Source organism: Astatotilapia calliptera, chromosome 12 (assembly GCF_900246225.1).
Source record: "Astatotilapia calliptera chromosome 12, fAstCal1.2, whole genome shotgun sequence".
NCBI lineage: Eukaryota > Metazoa > Chordata > Actinopteri > Cichliformes > Cichlidae > Astatotilapia > Astatotilapia calliptera.
This window is the reverse complement of record NC_039313.1, coordinates 16,917,290-16,940,049: the sequence shown is the minus strand read 5'-3', so window position 1 is coordinate 16,940,049 and position 22,760 is coordinate 16,917,290. Positions and strand designations below refer to the sequence as shown.

Genomic DNA, 22,760 nt, shown 5'->3' with positions numbered 1-22,760 from the left:
GGAACACAGACAAACCAGCAACAGGCAGGAGAACACACAGGGCTTAAATACACACACCAGTAATCAGGGGATGAGAGACAGGAGGGCAACACAGCCGGGAGAAATCAGAGCTGACGGGACAGGGGAAATGTAAACAGAACACACTCACATCAGGCAGAGACCTTCACAATAAAACAGGAAACTCAGACACGGGGAACCAAACAAGACACAGATCTAAACAGACAGCTTCACAAACAGACGGGGTGACACCATAGACAGACAGAGACACAGACGCAGACTCAAAGGCAGACCGAATATAACACATAGAACTCAAACAATAATAATAATCATCATCATAATAAACTAGAAAATGATAATCAACTAAAAGCGCTGGGTCACCGACCCAGGACCATGACAGGGTTAAAGATACCTTAAATACAATACCTTAAAAGGAAAGATAGAAGACAATAAATGAGGAAGAAATTGTTTTGAGCGAAACTGTGTTTGACGTATAGACGAAGGTGATATCAGAATAACAGGAAAGGTGGGAGGTAAATAAGGAACTTTGGAATAATATAAATGTAACAGTTCGAAGGACTGCCCTTCGAATCTGCAAGAGGCTTTATGCTGACCTGATTCCCTCCTGCGTAGGGGTTGAAATAAAGAAGTTGATTGAATTGAAGAAGTCTGTCTCGAGTCATCTGTTTTTCACCAGGTCAGAAAAAAAAGGATCAGGAGCGGCATCAGTATGCCCACATAATATATGAAATGCCCTCCATATTTATAATAGAAATAGTTTAGAGTCATGTGATTCTTTTACACTGTTTTCGGGTCCGTTTGCTCTGTGGAAACAGTGGCATTATGTGCAGAGAGGAGAACTATCCGGAAGATCAACTTATCTTTCAGAATAAAAGCATTTCATTTCTATTAGAAGTATTATCCTGCTGGCTAGATGGGTTTCACTCCCAAGGTCAGGTCTACAGGGAAATATACTTGCCTGTTCTATCCTAAATATATTTCCATTTGCTCTTACCAAGATCTGTTTGGTATATATTTATTTAACAAACTCTTGTAAGGGCTACAAATCATCAAGTGTGAAATAAATGTGTCAGTTGAAAAGATGTTTTTACTCTGAAAAATACTGACAGGATGTTTTCAGTTTGTTAATGCCTCACCTACTAAACTGATGGAAACGTGTCCTGCAGGTTACATTTGTCAGAAAGCTTAAAGGAATGCCAAAGCACACAAGGAAAGAAACTGAATAATAGAAAAATAGATTTATTGTGCCAAAACTCCAGGTAAGTTCAAACATCATTTCATGATTTATGCCTGTTTGTAGTGTAGTTCAATTACCTCATAGAATATTTTTACTTTTAAAAAAAGAACCTTTGCTTCATTTTCACAAATTCCTGCTGTCTTATTGTGCATGTTACCTTAAAAAACCTATTGAATTTAAAGTTTTATGTTGGTCCTTGATCTGAACTGCAGATTTTTATGTTTTGCTGCAGTGGCAGATTAAATACACAGAAATGTTAAATTTTAGTTCACAGATCTAATATAAGGCAGCACGGTGGCACGGTGGTTAGCACTGTTGCCTCACAGCAAGAAGGTCCTGAGTTCAATTCCACCATCAGGCCGGGGTCTTTCTGTGTGGAGTTTGTATGTTCTCCCCGTGTTTGCGTGGGTTCCCTCCGGGTACTCCGGCTTCCTCCCACCGTCCAAAGACATGCAGCTTGTGGGGATAGGTTAATTGGATAATCCAAATTGCCACTAGGTGTAAATGTGTGAGTGAATGTGAGTGCGAATGGTTGTCTGTCCCTGTGTGTTGGCCCTGCGACAGACTGGCGACCTGTCCAGGGTGTACCCTGCCTCTTGCCTTATGAAAGCTAGGATAGGCTCCAGCGACCCTGAAAAGGATGAGCGGAAGTGAATGGATGGATGGAGATTTAAAATAAATTAGATTTTAGACATTTAACAGGCTTATACTAAAAAAAATCTTGGAAATGAAGGGAAATGAATACTTTTATCCATAAAAGGAAAAATACTTTAAAAGGGCTAGAAAGAAAAACTGACTTGGCCTTTGTTTTTAATGAATCTAAATCTTCAGTTGCCCCGTTTGTGGTTACAGTACACAGAGTGCTAGGTAACAGTGAATGGAATGTAGTTAAACAACAACAGCAGATGTGTTGTAAACCGGTTTTATTCAGCGGGAGACCTCGGTGCGAACTGTGAGGAGGCGCTATCTAACCTCTGAAGTGGCTGCAAATTTTACCAGGGTTTTAGACGAATGCCCCCCTGTGATTTTACCTGCACCCTGCGATTTGATTTTTAATCATTTCAACAGCAAACTGAAGAAAAGCATTGACTCCGTTGCTCCACTCACCACCAAAAAGATTAACGTAAAACATGCATCACCCTGGAGAAACGAAGAAGTCAAAAAACTCAAAAGAAATTGCAGGGCAGCAGAAAGGAGATGGAGGAAAAATAAAAATACTATCAACCATCAAATATTTTGCGAGCAACTTAAAATGTACAATAATACATTAAGGAACTCAAGAAATTCATACTTCGCCAAAATAATCAGTAATAACAAAAATAATCCCAAGGTCCTCTTTTCCACCATAGATCATTTATTTAACCCTGATTTTAACAGCTCCCAAAGAACCCCCACAGACTCACTCTGTGAGCAGTTTGCAGACCACTTCAGGGGAAAAATCAGCGCCATCAGATCTGATATTTTATCTAATCGCAATATGTTTGTAAACACATCTGAGGGCTCGATTGTACCTGAGGAGACACTGGACAGCTTTGTCCTGGTTAATGCTGAGAACCTTCAGAAAGTTTTCTCCACAGTGAGACCCACCACATGTCTTTTAGATCCAATCCCTTCTTCACTCTTTAAAACACTTTATGGATTTTTCGAGGCTGAGCTTTTATACATGATGAATTGCTCTCTTCAGTTGGGTGTCTTCCCTGCTGCCTTTAAAACAGCGGTGGTGAGACCCCTTCTGAAGAAGAGCAATTTGGATTGTAATGATTTTAATAACTACAGACCTGTATCCAACTTACCATTTTTAAGTAAAATCTTAGAAAAACTTGTTTTTACTCAGATTAATGACTTTTTGAATGATAGACAGATCCTGGAAATATTCCAGTCTGGATTTAGGGTGAACCACAGCACAGAGACGGCTCTCCTAAAGGTTTTAAATGATCTTAGATGTAACTGGGACTCCCAAAAGCTCTCAGTCCTGGTGCTACTGGATCTAAGCGCAGCCTTTGATACAGTAGACCACGCTATTCTTTTAAACAGACTGAAACACATGGTGGGCCTCTCTGGTGCTGTACACAACTGGTTCACTTCCTATCTCTCTGACAGAACTTTTATGGTGAGTATGGATACATGCTCCTCTAAGATCCATAAAATGACATGTGGTGTGCCTCAAGGGTCGGTTCTAGGCCCTGTACTTTTTAATTTGTATATGCTCCCTCTCGGTGGTGTCATCAGGAGGCATGGAGTGAACTTCCACAGTTACGCTGATGACATGCAGCTGTACATCTCTGTGTCTCCTGATGACACCAGACCAATGGATGCCCTTTTTAACTGTATTTTAGATATAAGATCTTGGATGGCAGAAAACTTTTTACAGCTTAACCAGGACAAAACTGAAGTTTTAATCGTCGGTCCTGAGGCTCAGAGAGAGAAACTCTTGTCTAAATTAGAGGCATTTTCACTATGTCCTTCGCTACAAGTGAAAAACCTGGGTGTTATTTTTGACTCTGAGCTTGGTTTTATCCCACATATTAAACATATAACCAAAATTGGATTTTATCATCTAAAAAATATAGCCAGAGTCCGCCCTATTCTCTCTTGGGCCAACACAGAGATGCTGATGCATGCTTTTATTACCAGTCGCATTGATTACTGTAATGCCCTGCTCTCTGGTCTTCCTAAGAAGAATATTTCAACTTTACAACTTTTGCAAAACTCGGCAGCTCGTGTGCTGACGAAAACCAGAGGGCGGGCCCACGTTACACCGGTTTTAGAATCGCTGCATTGGCTCCCCGTGTGTTTCAGGATCGATTAAATGTCTTAATGGTCTTGGGCCTTCTTATCTCTCAGATCTGCTTTTACCATATTGTTGCGGGAATTGCTGTCTTGTGTGTGACTGGGTGCAGTAAGGAGTGTATGTGATGTGTGTGTGAGCATGCGCGTGAAGGAAACGCGGGGAGCGAAAGAGGGAAAAGAGAGTGAGAAAGTGTGTCATGGGTAGAGAGGGCGACCGGGAGCAGCGTTCTAACGGGCTACAGGCTATGCAGTGTGTTTCCGAAGTGTGCAGTACTGTTATTAAAGCCTCATCTCTTCAGTACTCTCCGGTGCCTCGGCTGATTTCTGTCTGTCTCACTACTCCACAAAAGTGAAGGGAGTTAACCCCGAAGGAGGACAAACTTCGGCCCTGGAGGAAGCATCTCCCCTCGTGTCTCCTGACCACGGTCAGGGGACTGACGGCGAGGAACGGTTAACACTGGCGACCACGAAGGGACCCTCTCACGTTGTCAAAGGAGCCGAGTGACCGTAATTACAAGTGTATTAGCCGTAGCTAAGCTAACTAGCGATGGCCGCTGCTCGCCATTCTCGTGAAAAGTACGGACTTGAGACCAATTACTCCAACCCGTTCATATCGCTGACCAGTGTCTCCGAGGGTGCCGCGAGCATTAGGGAAGCTAACAGAGACAGAGCTGTGACTAAATGTGAACATATGAACCCATTCCTGTGTGCCGAAAGTTGTGCTAACACACACGCTAATGGAGAGAGTGTATTCGCGCCGCCCGATGGTCCTGCCCGGCCGCAGTTTTCCCGCACGAATCCCTTCGTTGATGCTGAATGCCGCAGCTACGGCCGTGAGAGAAACACAGGCAGCAGCATGAACTATTATCCAGCTCCTACTCCCCAAATGAAAATCCACTATCCAGACTCAAACCCATTTTCCTCCGCTCACATGGACAGTTTTGTACACAGCACACCGGCTCAGTTTAACGCAATGTTAAATACACCCATGCAATGTATGCCTTCCAGTTGCCTTAATGAAGCCATAAGCTATGGGGAAATCACTGCACAGCATAAACCCCGCTCGAAACTAGGCAAGACCCGCTGTGTGCCCCGTCAGCCCCCATCTGACAGTGAAGAGGACGGTGACACTAGAGAGAGAGTCCCCACTCTACGTCTGGGCCAATATGACGGCACCACACCGTGGAAGGAATTTCTGCACAGGTTTGAGAGCTGCGCTGAAGCCAACTATTGGTCAGAAAAAACAATGACAACTCAGCTTAAATTCTGCCTAGTTGGAGCAGCAGGGGCCATTATCCACAGAAATCCCCGCTCATCCAAATGGGATTACCGCCGCCTGGTGGACGAACTGGAAACTGCATATGGCCCTTCCTCTGACCATGCAGCTGCTGTTGCTGTAGAACTGAGGCAGCAAGTGCGTAAACCTGGTGAGGCCCTGCATGTTTTCAGAGATGACATTTATGGGAAAGTGGCTGTTGCATATGGTAATAGAGCAGAGATTGAACAAGACTCTATAGCTGTTGAAGTTTTCACCAATGGGCTGGGTGATGCAGAAATAGTACAGAAGTTGCTAGAGAGGCACCCAGCCACACTCGCCTGTGCATATGAAATAGTCCACCGACACGAAACCACTAAAAGGGCTGCATCTTATGTAACCAGTGCCATGCAGCAAGGAGCCCGTAATGCAGCTGAACGCCGGCCCCGAGCTGCCGTCGTCAGAGAAAAAGACAAAGATGAGACTGTTGCTGCGCATGCACCTGCAGCTAGCCCCTCACCGAATCGTTTTGCCCCACACACACCCTCGACAACACCGAACAATCACAGAAACTTTAAAAGGAGTGGGGTTCGCTGCCATAACTGTCAAGGTTGGGGCCGTGTCCAAAAGCAGTGCCCTTCCCCTCACAAAACCACCAAGGCCTTAACACTGAACAGTAGCCCTTGGGACAGCCCAAAACCCACTGTACTCCACCTTAAGTGCCAAAGCCAAGAAATGAGTATCCCCATGCGCCTCTACGAAATGGAGGTATGTGCTGTTTTGGACAGTGGAGCCCGGAGGAGCGTGCTGCCGCTGCCCTACTACAACTCCATCCACCCAGACGTGAGACCACCACTACAGCCCTCAGTTGTTGAGACCTTGCTTGGTGTGGGACCTGGGGACGTGCCGGTGCTAGGTGAAGCCCAGATACCTGTCAATATCAACAATCGACAGGTGGATGTTGATTTCTTGGTGGCAGATATAGCAGGAAATGAGGTGCTGCTTGGGCATCCCTTCCTCACTCAAGCTGAAGCACGTCTTGATTTTGGCAAACGCCGCATCATCCTTTTCGGTGAAGAGGTACTCTACTACCAAACCGAAGCCAGTACAAAGTCACACGCAGTGAGAATAGCTAGAACTGTGGTGGTGGAACCGGGGGCAAGAGCAATGTGCATCCTGGTGCAGCAGCTCGAGGTGACATGATGCTTAGTGCCACCAAAGGTTTTGTTGAGAAGCACAAAGTACTTATCGCCAGAGTCCTAGTCAACGCACAGCCTTCTAAAGCTGTAACAATTAAGGCGGGATCCATTGCCGGGCTCCTCCAGCCAGCTGAGGCCGTGGAACCCTCCATGGTCTCCCCAGCTGCAGACTCTCTGACCAGCCCTCCTGTGGTTCCTCTGCACCTGCAGGAGCTCTATGCCCAGAGCTCCACAGACCTCAATGACTATGAACAGCTCCAACTGAAACGCTTGCTTTGCACTTATGGACATGTGTTTTCTACAGGGCCTGCTGACCTGGGCCGAACCAGCCTTGTGCAGCATGACATCATAACCCGTCCTGGTGCCCCAGTCAAACAAAATCCGCGAAGAATGGCAGGGGAAAAGCAGCAAAATGCTGATCAGCAGATCTACGACAGTCTACAGAGCGGTCTCGCCCAACGCAGCTGCAGCAGCTGGGCCTCGCCCATCGTTATGGTGCGTAAGAAAGATGGGACATACCGTCTCTACATTGACTACAGGGCTCTCAACGACCGCACCATAACAGACGCCTACCCGCTGCCCCGCATCCAGGACACGCTGGACACACTCTCAACTGCCAGATGGTTCAGCACATTAGACCTCGCATCAGGCTACTGGCAGGTTGAGCTGACGCCTAGAGCACGCAGGGCCGCTGCTTTTTGCACTAGGACAGGCCTCTTTGAGTGGAACGTCATGCCATTTGGACTATGCAATGTCCCGGCAACGTTCCAGCGGCTGATGGACCGTGTCCTGGCTGGCATGCAGTGGGAGACCTGCCTGGTCTACTTGGACGACATCATCGTGCTGGCTAAGGACGTGTCGGGGATGCTGCAACGGCTTGGCCAGGTATTCTATAGACTTCAACAAGCTAACTTGAAACCTGCCAAATGCTGCCTCTTTCGCCGCGAAGTTGCTTATCTTGGCCATGTGGTATCCGAGCATGGTGTGGCTGCCGACCCCAGCAAAGTTCAAAAAGTTCAGACGTGGCCCACACCTACGTCCATCCAGGAGGTCAGACGCTTCATCGGCCTGGCCTCATATTACCGCCGGTTTGTGAAAGATTTTGCCTCTATAGCCGAACCCCTGCACAACCTGACCAAGAAGAATGCACATTTTCAGTGGCATGCTGAGCACCAAGCAGCTTTCGACAAGCTGAAGTGTCGACTCACCTCTGCCCCTGTTCTTGGCTATCCACTTGACCATGGAGAAATGACACTAGACACTGATGCCAGCGACACTGGCATCGGCGCGGTGCTGTCACAGATGCAACAGGGCGTGGAACGTGTGCTGGCATATGGCAGTCGTAAGCTATCAAGAACTGAACAAAACTACTGCACCACACGACGTGAACTACTAGCCGTCGTGGATTTCACGTCCCACTTTCGCCAGTATCTCCTTGGACGGCCTTTCAAAGTGCGCACAGACCATAGCAGTCTACGGTGGCTAACAAAAATGAAAGAGCCAGAGGGACAATTTGTCAGGGCTCTGTGTGCGGGCAGGCGGAGAGGAGGATCCAAACGCAGGACTCAGACACAAACGTGAAACTCAAAACCTCAGCTTTATTGCTGGTACAAAAACAAAACCTGAAGTGAACACGGAATATGGAGAACAGAAACACACAGGCATAATCTGAGGGTACGACGTGACACTGACACAGAGAAACACAGGGCTTAAATACACAGATGGCAGTAATCAAGGGATAAGAGACAGGAGAGGAACACACCTGGGAGAAATCACAGCTGACGAGACAGGGGAAACGTAAACTGAGCACACTCACATACGACACAGAGTGTGGGGAGTGAGTTGGAGGGTGGGGTGGGCTGCTTTTAACTATGTAAAGCACTTTGTGCTACATTTTTTGTATGAAAAGTGCTTTATAAATAAAGACTGATTGATTGATTGATTGATTGATTGATTGATTGATTGATTGATTGATTGATAGAACAAATAAGTCTAGAGAGTTTTATGGTGTTAAAACTACAGAGATTCTCACATATATGGTGTTGCCTGATATTTCAACATGTCATTATTATTTTCTAAAGTTCTTAAAATTTTAGAAGGCAGAGTTTGCAGAAGGGATTTCAGATCAAACAAAAAAAAATATCGACCTTGCAGAAAGTGTTAGAGGTGCTCTTTAACATATTTAGATTTTCTTATCGCTTTATGTTGGTTTGAATTTGATAGGGATACTACAGCTAAAAAAAAGTTAGTGATTGCTAATTTCTTACTCTTGTTACTACTTTAAAATGTTTTAAAATGGCCAAAAATATAAAAATTACAGGTGCATTTTAAAAAAGCAACAAAAAACCCCAAAACAAACATGTTGTAAAGGCTCACCTTTCAGCACATTCACTTCACCAGATGCACCTTGTTTCTTTCCTCACCTTTGATTGGGTCTGGTGCTTGGCCTTAAGGACTGCACTCACCTGCAGCTCACTCTTTCCTCACTCCCACATGGGGCGGCAGCTGAGAGATAGCAGTCCATGTGTGTCTTTCCTTTACCCATTATTCAATAAAACGACAAAACCTGCAAATGATTGATGACTGCTTATTCTCATTCTAATCGGATGAGCCCATGATGATGACTACTTAAACCCTGAGCCTTCTTTCCTCCAAAACAAAACATATATTTCTTTCCTACTAACTCATGTTCTCTCATCGTTCCAGGTGCAGTGATGGACAGACTAACCAGCATACCTTCGTGAAAGTAAACTTATCTATGCATTATTAAATATTGTTCATTATTATTTTATGGCACCAGAAGTGTCTGTCAGACATTTTAGCAGCTCTCACACACTTTAATTTTATTATATTCGAGATTTGATTACTGTAAATAATGTGGTTTCCAAAACGAGGCTGGCGGCTACAATTATTGCAGTTCATTGCTGTACTGGGATCACTGTGGATGTTTATCCTACTTAGTCAATTGAAAACAGGCAGAAGTGCTGCCTACATCCTCAAGTATCAATGGCTAGTTTATACCGATGAAGATGAGAGCCCAGAGAAAGTTTGCAACTGCTCAGCAATCCTGCAGGGAGAGAAGGATGAAATACAGCAAGCCAAATTACTGACCATCACCAAAGACTTTCAGAAGAGTACTCAGATTCCTGATGAGTATTATATCAATGCAACGAAAGACTGCAGGTTTGTGCTTTAAATCACAGGTTTCACTAATTACCTCTTAGTAACGATTTAAATATATGGAATTTAAAAGCAACATTGCGTCTTCAAAATTTTGAATTTACAGTGAATTCAAGATGAGGAGGAAATATATAACTTTCCCATTAAGCAAGGAAGAAGAGGACTTTCCACTAGCTTACTCTATGGTTGTCCATCACAAGGTATGTATTTTCTATATTCAAAGTTTACTGAAAAGCTCAGCAGCAGGTGTAAAAAAATTTTAAATTACTAATTGATACATTCAATTAAATTCTTTTTATTCATAGGTTCATAGCTTTGAACGACTACTGCGAGCTATCTACGCACCTCAAAATATTTATTGCGTCCATGTGGACAAAAAAGCACCGGCCTCAGTCTTTATTGCCATCAATGCCATTACTTCCTGTTTCCCAAATGTGTTCATGGTCAGCAAGACTGTGGATGTGGTCTACGCTGGATGGACACGTGTACAGGCTGATCTTAACTGCATGGCTGATCTCTATAACACCAGTACAACATGGAAATACTTCATCAACCTCTGTGGTCAGGATTTCCCTCTAAAAACTAATTTGGAAATTGTGCAAGCTTTGCGTTCACTAAAAGGAGGTAACAGTTTGGAGTCGGAAGAAATGTCTCAAGGAAAGAAGAAGAGGGTGATGAATGTTTACCAAGTAGTTGATGGAAAAATGCAGGTACTTCTTTTGGATATTTTTTATAATGTATGATGTAGCTATTATCAATTCTCTTTGCTATTCTAAAAACCTTCAACTCAGACTGACTCCCCATCATGTTAACCTTTCAATTGTCCCAGCCAATAGGAAAAACAAAGGATCCAACTCCCTTCAATCTCCCTATACTATCAGGAAATGCCTACATTGTGGTCAACCGAGGTTACATTCGCAGTGTGTTGGAAGACAAGCGAATACAGGCCCTCATTGAGTGGGCCAAAGACACCTACAGTCCTGATGAGTTTCTGTGGGCAACAATACAACGAATGCCTGGTGTTCCTGGTTCAACATGGCCCAACAGTAAATTTGACATGACAGACATGAATGCAATTGCACGGATGGTGAAGTGGCAGTGGCACGAGGGGTCAGAGGGTTCTCTGCAAGCAGTATACCCAGAATGTAAAGGCCACCATGTCAGATCAATATGTGTGTATGGTGCTGGAGACCTGCAGTGGTTGACTGAACAGCATCACCTTTTTGCCAATAAGTTTGATGCAGACAGAGATCTCATTGCTATCTACTGCTTGGAGAAATATCTGAGATACAAGGCACTGACTGAGTTAGTTTAGGTGAAGTGTTTATTAATTATTATGAAAGACAATACTAAAAGATAAACTATAAACAGATTCTTCGGTAGTGTTGGGTCATGATTGTCAAAGATGTGTTATAGGTGTTGAGGAGATTTTAGGAATGTACAACAGTTTCTTTATATCTGTTGCTTTAAATGTGGTGTCAGTGCTTTCCTGAGTTGAGGATAAATGGGGTTGGCTGCCCCTATCTCCGTCGGCTGCTGGGGATTGTTATTGTGATTTCCCACCCACATTATCAAGTACATTTTGTTACAAAGATACATACAAAAACACTTACACATAACAGGATTTGTTGATTTGTGTATCTATCCTTTTTCACTTTTTTTTTTCCTGTTTCAGGTGCTGTATGTTTTTTTTCCTTACATGTGCAGCAGTTGACAATCCATCACACTTTTCTATTTGTGGTCTATCCTTTTATATTTTTGTCTATTTTCTCCCCTGTTCATTTCTTTTCCTTCTTTTTTTTCTCTCCTGCATTTTAAACATTGTCATATTACACATACACTGTAATAGCAGAAATAGCACTAATAGAAATACATAAATAAAAGAAACACACGAACAAGAAGAGCCTATAGAGTATTTATAGACCTCACCCTGCAAAAGCCTATGTGTTTGAAATTCAAATCATAAGTTTATACTGGTGTTTTTAAAAGTTATGTTTGAGTTTATGACTTTCTGTGTTGTTTCTGGGATGCTTAGTACTCATATTGCACTGCTGGAAATAGTTTGTTTTGATCCACATGCTGGTTTTTTTTGCAAATTTGCATTATAATGTTTATTTTCGTTTTTCCTGCAGTATATAAAAATTGGTGTATTTCAAAAATAAAAACTATGAAGACACTTAAAATAAATTTCCTGTGGTGGGAAACTATTTTGTGCAACTTTTTTGTATTTACAGTTTTGAGGGATAAGCCTCTTAAATTTCTCTAACTAGAAATATATGTTAAAAAAACAAAAACGATTTTAAATTGTTTTTGTAGTTTATTGCACTTTTTTGCAATTTATGTAATTACTATGCACTTAATGCAGACATATTATTAAAATTTGGGCTATAATGGTTGTATTGATGTATATCAACTTGAAATGCTCCCAAAAATGGCACTACAGCATGTAAAAATATAATTTAAGCTCTGGTGGACTTGGTTCTGTGGTAGGTCTTAAAGGGTTAAGTTCACTTTCATAGCATTTGTTTTGTGTCTCACTATCGGAGAAATACTGACTCCCGGATTGCCAGACATGCCTGTTAGGAAGACAACTGTCCCCAACATCACTTCACAGGGGAGAAGCTCCCACCTGGGAAGAACCTGCACTGAGGACTGAATGCGCTAGGTTAGGTGCTGTTACATCTAACCTGTAAAACCTAGCAAATGTGTGAGGTGAGGCCCAGCATGCAGCTGCACACACCTCCTGAATAGAAACTCCCCTAAAGAGAGCCCATGAGGTCGCCAGACTTCTAGTGGAATGCGCACGCAAGCCAGCAGGAGGCTGAAGGCCCCTGCTACTATAGGCAGGGCAATTGTTCCTACTATCCAATGGGAGAGGCGCTGTTTAGACACAGGCTTTCCCATGTGTGGTTGAGCCCAAGACACGAACAGCTGGTCACTTTATCTGACACTCTGGGTTCTGTCCATATAAATGCGCAGAGCATAAATGTTTACAGAGTCTTTTGTTAACATGAATGTTCAAGATGTTCAATAAAAATGTTAAGTGCGTATATTCTCCCATTTTCTGTTTGCTCATGCAAAATAAAATGCGATTAATATAGAATAAAAATGAATGATATTTAATCCTGATTAATCAAAATTAATCCACAATAACCCTGTGATGAATCTGATTAAAAATTGTAAGCCATGTGGCTCACATAGATAAAAACAGTGGGAAGAAAACATTTCCTTTTAACAATAAGAAACTTCTGAAAAGAGGGGGTGGTAGAACATTCCAGGGAGAAATGCTCCTGCACTGAAAAAATGGGAATTGGGAGGCTTTTGAATTTGCACAAATGAATTTAGTTAATGCTACACAAGCCTTTCATGTTTCTCTTATTTACATGATTAAATAAAGTACTATTTACTTGATTATAAACAATACTGAGACTACTCATTTTTCTTGCATTGATTTAAAGTGACTAAATTAGAATACTAAAACCATTGTAATCATGTTTGACCACAACCGGAAATGATGCAATATATTCAAAGACAACAACTAAATATGATTGGATAATAAGACCTAGAGTCTTATCCAATAAGACAACAACATAATTTAAGGAGAGCGCAATTGACCGCCAGATTCTGGAAGACTGTTTAACCACATGCAACCTTTGGCACCGAGTCAGGCATACTGAGAAGGTAAGTAATTTAAATACATTTGTTTTAGTTCGGTACGTTTTCACAGAATTGTTGTAGTGCATGCATGCTATATAAAAAGTAGTCTGTAATGCATCTACATGTTGTTTTTACAGTGCTAGCTAAAGTTGGTATTAGCTTTGTGGCTAAAGCTGAAAAATAGTAACAAATTGCACATAGTCGGGAGAAAGCAGCTGTTGTCGGTCAGATATGGAATTTATGCATGTGACAGAGAGCACTGACGTTTTTGATGGCTTAGCAAGTTAAAACGTCACTGAGAGAGCGCAATAGTGTTTGTGTTACTCGTGCTAGCTATGGCTACAGTGGGTAATTAGTCTGGCTGTAACCGTCAGAGTTTAAGAAGCTGGGAGCACAGTGCCATACCTTAATTCTTGCTGAGGACACACACTCAAGTTATAATAAGGATCCTGCCACCTTAGACGTGGGTTTAAGAACCTGTGCCCATAAATGCCAAATCATTTTTCCATTTAGTCATTGTTTTAGGTGTAGTGTCACTTGACTATTCTATCGGTCATGCCCAAATAATACAGCAGATATCTACAAGGAGATAAGTTTGTTCAACAGAGTATGTCTTATTAAGTGATGTATTGTGAATTTTCCAACATTGTCCTAACAAAAATTAGGACCCTTTCCCCCGCTTTTTTTCTACTTTGTGTAGAACATATGTGAGCTGCTTCTCAAAACATTATGTATAAATGAGAGAAAGATTGGTACTTTAAAGAAACCATTGATGCTCTTCTGGACTGGAATATCTTTTTTCAATTAAAATGAATGTTTTTTGTGATGGTGGAATTTTTACCTTTATGATTACAGAAGTCAAAACATCAGATGATGATAGCTTACCATCTAAACTCCCCATCTCTTGGCAAGTCTGAATTAGAGGTCTCAGCTGTATCTGCCTCTCTAGTAGATTTGCTTAAAGAGGAGATAGCTTATTATTATTAGGTACATATTCCCTGACATTCTAGAGGTCAACCTTGCACAGTGTGTGACATTAAAGGGCATAACTTATAGAAATGGAATGGTACTGGCCCAAAGGGCAGCAGGTGGATTGCCAGAATACTGAAAAACCATATCTGCATTGTACCACAGCATATTCTACATTGTCAGAGAGCTTGGTGGCTGGTACAGAGAGCACGGCACAGCTTTTGAGCTCAGCCCAGTATCCACAAGAATATACACTCTGTGAACTCCTTGATACTTATCCATTGGTTGGCTATGAGATTGGATCAGTCCACATTGTAACTTTAAAAAGGCATATAGAATTAAAAGGTGTTCATATAAGTGTAATAGCTTCAGTAGCATGTATTTTATTAAATAAATTCTTCTTTTTTTTATGTCTGATCTTTATAACTTTGAGTATTGGGTATGGATAGCTTTATGAAAACTAAACTGAAATGATTCTTTCTGAATGTCTGATATTTAATTCTTTTTTTCCTACAGAGTCCTATGGGGAGTCCTATGGTCCTAAAGACTGTTTTGGCTGACGGAACCTGTCGAAGGCTCGCTCTCTAATGGAGCGCCTGAATCAACTGAGGATCTCATCGTTGAAGTCAAGAGACAGTGTTGTCTTCAGGGCAGTTTCAGACTTCAGTTTATGGATTTCTTGCTTGGGAATGAGTTTCCTAACCTCACCTCAGTTTCAGAAGTAGCAGACAAAGGGACTCTTAAAGCTATTGACATGTCAAAGCCCACCACATGGACATAAAAAAAGAGTAACAGAGTTGGTGAAACTCAAGATGGAAAAGACTTTTTCATACAGAAGACATGAAGTTGTTCGTGATGCACCAATGGTGGAGGCTTTCATGGCAAGATGGCCTGCTCTAATTGATTTCCATGAGGTAAGGTTTGCCTCATACACGGTGTTCTTGTGGTATTAGCCTAAAATGGTTAAGGCACAGTTGTTATTTGACAGCCCATTTCTTCAGCATGAGTGATTGCAGCCTTCTTCCAGGTATTAAACCTTTGAAGCTCATTCCTCTGTGCTCATGTTTTCAGATCAACGCTGAGTTTAAGAGAATTGCCACCATCCCCCCTCAGACAAAGTTCGTGGCTCAGCTGGCTCTCCACTTGGACAACCTGGTGAAGTTGGTCAACAGAAGATGAGAGCTTGGACTAATACTGAAAATAATTGTGGCATAAATGGATAATGTAAGTGATAAAGCCTCAACATTCACTTAACATGATCCTCTTTGGATTTCAAATGTTTTCCCATGATAAATTCTCTCATTTTGTATTTTTACATCTGCTTGTTTTTTTAACCTTCACTTTGTCAACTTATTATTAATTGCCAGTAAACCTATTATTAATTTGTGTGCCTTTACTTTAAAAACATTTATGTAAAGTACACTAGTAAAACTTAAATGAAGGACAAGGGCTGAATGAAGATGCTAATTACATACATTTCATTTCAGTGTGAAGATGTTGATGCTGAGTGTGTATCTACATGGGTGAAGACGCTGGCTTATCCAGGAGTATGTGGTATGTACTTGTCTTTTTTTTCCTCTTTTTTCGGACTTTCCACAGTGTCATATTACTTACTTGGCATGAAATGACTAACATGGCTTCTTTTTTACAGGGCATGGAAGAACGTGCCATCAGTGAGATTGTTGAAGACACCACTGTTTGAATTTATCTTCTTAAAGAGCAAGCTTCAGCAGATAAACAAGAGTTGTCCTTTCAGGCATCAGGGTGGCGAAGAATTTGGATAATGTAGCATTTGCTGTGATAATGCTATTTGGACTCATGTATGCATTAAACCTTGCCTACCCTGCGGACCTTCGCTACAACTTTGATGTTTTCCAGAAGGTTTTCATGGAACTGGATGGAGCTAAACTCTCTAAGGTTCTTGCTTTAAAAAACCCATCTGTTTCATTGAGAAGTCAAAGACTGCACTTCTGCAATTCTTTGCAGTTTTTCATTTTGTGTTCAGTAACGTTATACTGCTTATGTTTTTATTGCTTTCCCCTCATGTGACTGCAATGCAGGATGATTTTTCCTTTTGGTATCGTGTTGTAAGAAATTTTTACTGACGATTTTTAGCAATATGTTCTAAATCAACCTTAATGTCCTGCTTACATGTTTAAAATGAAGATTAAAATTCATGTAGGTGTTTGGTATTAGTTGTGTAACAATGTCATTTAAGGCTCAACTTAGTTGAAATCTTGTACAGGTAAATACTTGTACAGAAGCTGAAACTGTTGTCAAATAACACACAAGTTATATTTGTGTAAATCTGTTTATTCATAAAAGCGTGTTGCTTTTTTTCAGGTAGTCTTAATTTAGTTTACATTTTCAATTGTGTAATTAATACAAATGTTATATGTAAGAGATGACAGGATCATCTATAAGCACTTTCTTTTATTTGCTGCTAAGGTCAGTTTTTTGTGAAACATTTGCAAATATATTCTCAAACTAACTTTTTCTTTTAGTTATTTCTGCAGGCTATCTTTAAAAATGTGTTAACAAGTTTATATGGATGCGATTTTGGACTTGTTCATGGCAGAATTGCTGCTTTCACTGCTGTTACAGTTTAATAAAGGTGTATTGTTCAGTAGCACTCAGTCTTTGCCTTTTTTGTCAATAATGATCAGTTAATATTTCAATTGAAAAAATTAAGTAGGATTTAAAGCCATAATTTGTCTTGCAAGAACATAATTGTAATTGCAATGTGTTTACATTACATAATATCATTGCGTACCACTGGCAAATAAAAATAAGTTGGTGTTAAATATTAAAATATATTGACATTATGCAATACATTGATATTATGATAATAGATTAATATTAATACATCAAACATGATTTTTTAAAGTAATCTGATGTAAATAAAATACTTTGATGTGACAAGCATTAATTACTTGAGGGAAAGTGGAAAATTGGCCCTGGGTGAGGGACCAGACAAAGAGCGATTCATAAGACCCTTATGAAAAGGAAACCGAGGGAACAGTTTACCCTGCCCGGGATAGGGTTACCGGGGCCCCGCCCTGGAGCCAGGCCCGGGGAGGGTGCCCGAGGGCGAGCGTCTGGTGGCCGGGCCTTAGTCCATGGGGCCCGGCCGGGCACAGCCCGAAGAGGAGACATGGGCCCATCCTCCCGCAGGCCCACCACCCGCAGGAGGCGCCATAGGGGTCGGGTGCATTGTGTGCCGGGTGGTGGCCAGGAGTGGAGGCCCTGGCGGACTGACCCCCGGCTGCCAAGACTGGCAATAGGGACATGGAATGTCACCTCTCTGGTGGGGAAGGAGCCTGAGTTAGTGCGTGAGGTTGAGAGGCTAGATATAGTCGGGCTCACCTCTACACATGGCTTGGGCTCTGGAACCAGTCTCCTGGAGAGGGGCTGGACTCTGTCTCAGTCTGGAGTTGCCCCTGGTGAGAGACGGCGGGCTGGGGTGGGTATCCTAATATCCCCTCGGCTTGCTGCCGGTGCGTTGGGGTTTTTCCCGGTGGACGAGAGGGTTTGTTCCCTGCGCCTTAGGGTCGGGGAACGGGTCCTGACTGTCATCTGCGCTTATGCGCCGAGTGGCAGTTCAGAGTACCCCGCCTTCTTAGAGTCCCTGGGGGGGGGGGGGGGGGGGGGTGCTGGAGGGTGCTGGGAGACTTCAATGCTCACGTGGGTAGCGACAGCGAGACCTGGAGGGGCGTGATTGGGAGGAACGGCCTCCCTGATCTGAACCCGAGCGGTGCTCTGTTATTGGACTTCTGTGCTAATCACAGTTTGGCCATAACGAACACACTGTTCGAACATAAGAGTGTCCATAAGTGCACATGGCACCAGGACACTCTAGGCCGTAGGTCGATGATCGATTTTGTAATCGTATCAGCAGACCTGCGACCATATGTTCTGGACACTCGGGTAAAGAGAGGGGCTGAGCTGTCAACTGATCACCACCTGGTGGTGAGTTGGATCAGGTGGCGGGGGAGGTCGCTGGACAGACCTGGTGCACCTAAACGCGTAGTGAGGGTGTGCTGGGAACGTCTAGCAGAGGCCCCAGTCCGCGAGATCTTCAACGCACACCTCCGGCAGAGCTTCAACAGCATTCCGAGGGAGACTGGGGACATTGAGTCCGAATGGACCATGTTCAGCGTCTCCATTGCCGAAGCTGCTGCATTGAGCTGCGGCCGCAAGGTGGTTGCTGCCTGCCGTGGTGGTAATCCCCGAACCAAATGGTGGACACCAGAGGTGAAGGGAGCCACCAGGCTGAAGAAGGAGAACTATCGGGCTTGGTTAGCCTGTGGGACTCCGGAGGCAGCCGACAGGTATCGACAGGCCAAGCGGAATGCGGCTCGGGCAGTGGCTGAAGCAAAAACTCGGGTGTGGGAGGAGTTCGGAGAGGCCATGGAAAAAGACTTTCGGACTGCCTCGAAGAGATTCTGGCAAACCGTCAGACGTCTCAGGAGGGGAAAGCGGTGCTCTACCTGCACTGTGAATAGTGCTGGCGGAGCGCTGCTGACGTCGACTGAGAAAACTGTCAGGCGGTGGAAGGAATACTTCGAGGACCTCCTTAATCCCACTGACACGTCTTCCGAGGAGGAAGCAGAGTCTGGGGATGAGGGGAATGACCCGCCAATTTCCGGGGGCGAGGTCACTGAGGCAGTTAAACAACTCCTTGGTGGCAGAGCCCCTGGTGTTGATGAGGTCCGCCCCGAGTTCCTGAAGGCTCTGGACGTTGTAGGGCTGTCCTGGTTGACACGCCTCTGCAATGTTGCGTGGAGATCAGGGGCAGTACCTGTGGACTGGCAGATCGGGGTGGTGGTCCCCATCTTTAAGAAAGGGGACCGGAGGGTGTGTTCCAACTACAGGGGGATCACACTCCTCAGCCTCCCTGGGAAAGTCTATGCCAGGGTGCTGGAAAGGAGAGTTCGTCCGTTAGTCGAACCTCGGATACAGGAGGAACAATGCGGTTTTCGTCCTGGTCGCGGAACACTGGACCAGCTCTTTATCCTCTCCAGGATACTTGAGGGTGCATGGGAGTTTGCCCAACCAGTCTACATGTGTTTTGTGGACTTGGAGAAGGCATTCGACCGTGTCCCTCGGGGTGTCCTGTGGGAGGTGTTGCGGGAATATGGGGTGTCTGGCCCATTGCTACGGGCCATTCGATCCCTATACAACCGTTGCAAGAGCTTGGTTCGCATTGCCGGCAATAAGTCGGACTCATTCCTGGTGGGTGATGGGCTCCGCCAGGGCTGCCCTTTGTCTCCGGTTCTGTTCATAATTTTTATGGACAGGATTTCTAGGCGCAGCCAAGTGGCGGAGGGCTTTCGCTTTGGTGGCCTCAGAATCTCATCTCTGATTTTTGCAGATGATGTGGTTCTGTTGGCTTCATCGGGTGAAAGCCTCCAGCTCGCACTGGAACGGTTCGCAGCCGAGTGTGAAGCAGCGGGAATGAGGATCAGCACCTCCAAATCTGAGGCCATGGTTCTCAGCCGGAAAAGGGTGGAGTGCCCACTCCGGGTCGGGGATGAGTTCCTGCCCCAAGTGGAGGAGTTCAAGTATCTCGGGGTCTTGTTCGTGAGTGATGGGAGAAGGGAGCCGGAGATCGACAGATGGATTGGGGCTGCAGCTGCAGTAATGCGGACGCTGCACCGGTCCGTCGTGGTGAAGAGGGAGCTGAGTGTAAAAGCGAAGCTCTCAATTTACCGGTCGATCTACGTCCCTACCCTCACCTATGGCCACGAGCTGTGGGTAGTGACCGAAAGAACGAGATCGCGGATACAAGCGGCAGAAATGAGCTTCCTCCGAAGGGTGGCTGGCCTCTCCCTTAGAGATAGGGTGAGAAGTTCGGCCATCCGGGAGGGGCTCAGAGTAGAGCAGCTGCTGCTCCACATCGAAAGGAGCCAGCTGAGGTGGTTCGGGCATCTGACAAGGATGCCCCCTGGGCGCCTCCTGGGTGAGGTGTTCCAGGCATGTCCCACCGGGAGGAGGCCCCGGGGCAGACCCAGGACACGCTGGAGAGATTATATCTCTCGGCTGGCCTGGGAACGCCTTGGTATTCCCCCGGATAAGCTGGAGGAGGTGGCTGGGGAGAGGGAGGTCTGGGCCTCTTTGCTTAGGCTGCTGCCCCCGCGACCCGGCCCCGGACAAAGCGGATGAAGATGGATGGATGGATGGATGAAAGTGGAAAATTAAGTCAGTCATACTTATTCATATTATGTGGGACCGATGTACACAATAAAATCAAGTAAATTGAAAGAACTTTTTTTTTCAGTGTGTAAAACATGTTAAATCAGCCAGCAAAATTCTTTTACGTGGCTTTTACGGGGCGATCGTGGCTCAAGAGTTGGGAGTTCGCCTTGTAATCGGAAGGTTGCTGGATCGAGCCCCGGCTTGGACAGTCTCGGTCGTTGTGTCCTTGGGCAAGACACCTCACCCGTTGCCTACTGGTGGTGGTCAGAGGGCCCGGTGGCGCCAGTGTCCGGCAGCCTCGCCTCTGTCAGTGCGCCCCAGGGTGGCTGTGGCTACAATGTAGCTTGCCATCACCAGTGTGTGAATGTGTGCGTGAATGGGTGGATGACTGGATATGTAAAGCGCTTTGGGGTCCTTAGGGACTAGTAAAGCGCTATATAAATACAGGCCATTTACCATTTACATGTAATTAATACCAATTTCCTTTAATATCACTGTTTTCTTTTATTGATCATTTTAATTATTAGTAAATTATTAGAAAAATGAGAGAAAACACTGTTTGAGAGGAACATATTTTTAATGAACTAAGTAATTTTACATATTTTACAACACATGAGTACCATGCAAGCCACAAATAAACAAACATGTAATATTTGTCTGTCTCACACACACACACACACACACACACACACACACACACACACACACACACACACACACACACACACACACACACACAAATGTACTGTACCAGCACAGTGCTCCGCTTTTGGGTGTGTGTGCATGTGTCAGAGTAATTTCAAGCTAAAAGCATGCAACACACAACTTCTGTTACAGCACAGCTCTTCTACTTTATTCTCACAGTGACACATGGGTTGTAAACATTTCATATAAAGATTGACTGAGGTGCTAAATGAGATGTTGACATAATGTCAATCCTTGCTTTAAATGGAGCGGCCCAGACCTTTGAAAACTATTACAAATTGGGTTGGCCCTTCTATTTCCTGTCAGTGTGGACAGGAGGGATTTATGTGTGCAAACAAAAATGTTAGCAAACAGACGGGATGTTGAAGCATTAACTGAAATAACATGCCGAATTCATGTTTTCTACTCATTTTAGGACTACATGTATAAAGACAAATACTTCATGTGTACTGAATATTGATTAGCAAGTGGCATCCCGTGCCAGAACGCAGATCTAGTGTCTAACACAGACTGCTGCGTTAGCTTCGTTTTACCTACTGTGACATAATTTAATTTGAAAATACTTCAATAAATGTCTTTAAAGTAAATTACATCTCCTCTAAGCTTAGTGTGCCTTCGCCTCATTTTTGTGGCTTTTTTTAGATGGGATGCTAGTACTACTCAAAAACATCACTGTGGCTTTTGAAAATACGCTAAATACAATAACCCAGAGTTAATTATCAATACATGATTGTTGTTAATACATGTAAGTTACAAGCCAATAACAAGTACCCTTAAAGGCAATCTATAATATGAGTTGCATGGTAAACAAAAAAGTTGAAGTAAAAGAAAACAAATGGAGAACATAATGAAGTGCTGAGAGTACTGTATTATAGTATAAAGCATTTCCCTTCAGCACACCACAGTACAGTCTCTGCACCACAACCACAGTATTACTGTATATTCGGAACCCTCAGATCTGAATTAGATTTTTCCTGATGTATTGCACCACAGCATCATTCTCTCTGAGTTACATGTTGTTGTAACAGCTCAGCATGTTTTATACTACAGGCTGGCTTCAAATTCAGAGATGCTGTCCTCAAGTACAGCATAACACGGGGAGGAGAAGAAGGGCAGCAGCCAATTATCTCGTCACACAGCAGAGTTCCCCTTGTTGACTCTAAGGGGAGAGATAAGAAGGAAAAGAAATGATTGCAACATATCCACTTTACAGTAAAACATTTACAGTAAAATAATAGCACAAAAACTACATCCAACTTCCATGTCACAGGTCAGTAGTGTAGAGACGTACTACCTCAGACTAACCAGAGGTGGAAGGAACAGTTTATCTTTGAGAAAATGTGGTGTTTTTAAAAAATTCACCTCCCCCAAATTTCTGATTTTGCAAAAACTAGGTTTTATAACACAGGTCAGAAACAACCATGATATTTAATCAAAATACAGAAGCCTAACCCGTTGTGTTTGGATGTTCTACCACATTTCTACCATACTTGAGGTTTTGCATATACTAGCATTGGAATATTTCAATAAATTTCCCCTTGTTTGTCTCTAA

At 43.7% G+C, this 22,760-nt stretch overlaps 2 protein-coding genes across 8 annotated transcripts in view; one reads left to right on the top strand and one right to left on the bottom strand.

Moving 5' to 3' along the window:
* Positions 1-1,198: 1,198 nt before the first annotated feature.
* On the top strand, positions 1,199-11,447 carry LOC113033913 (beta-1,3-galactosyl-O-glycosyl-glycoprotein beta-1,6-N-acetylglucosaminyltransferase-like). The gene is made up of 5 exons (XM_026188098.1): positions 1,199-1,277; positions 9,206-9,682; positions 9,786-9,879; positions 9,985-10,389; positions 10,509-11,447. The coding sequence occupies exons 2-5, from the start codon at positions 9,375-9,377 to the stop codon at positions 10,992-10,994; spliced, it is 1,293 nt and encodes a 430-aa protein (XP_026043883.1). The 5' UTR covers positions 1,199-1,277; positions 9,206-9,374; the 3' UTR covers positions 10,995-11,447.
* A 9,887-nt stretch (positions 11,448-21,334) lies between these two features.
* LOC113033696 (uncharacterized) overlaps positions 21,335-22,760 on the bottom strand; it is a 38,387-nt gene continuing 36,961 nt past the window's right edge. For all 7 annotated transcript variants that reach the window (XM_026187740.1, XM_026187741.1, XM_026187743.1 and 4 more), the window contains one exon: positions 21,335-22,367. Coding sequence is in view for 2 of the 7 variants with exons in the window: in XM_026187741.1 (XP_026043526.1) it covers positions 22,340-22,367 (28 nt within the window). In the remaining 5 variants the exon portion in view is untranslated. The remainder of the gene's footprint in view (positions 22,368-22,760) is intronic.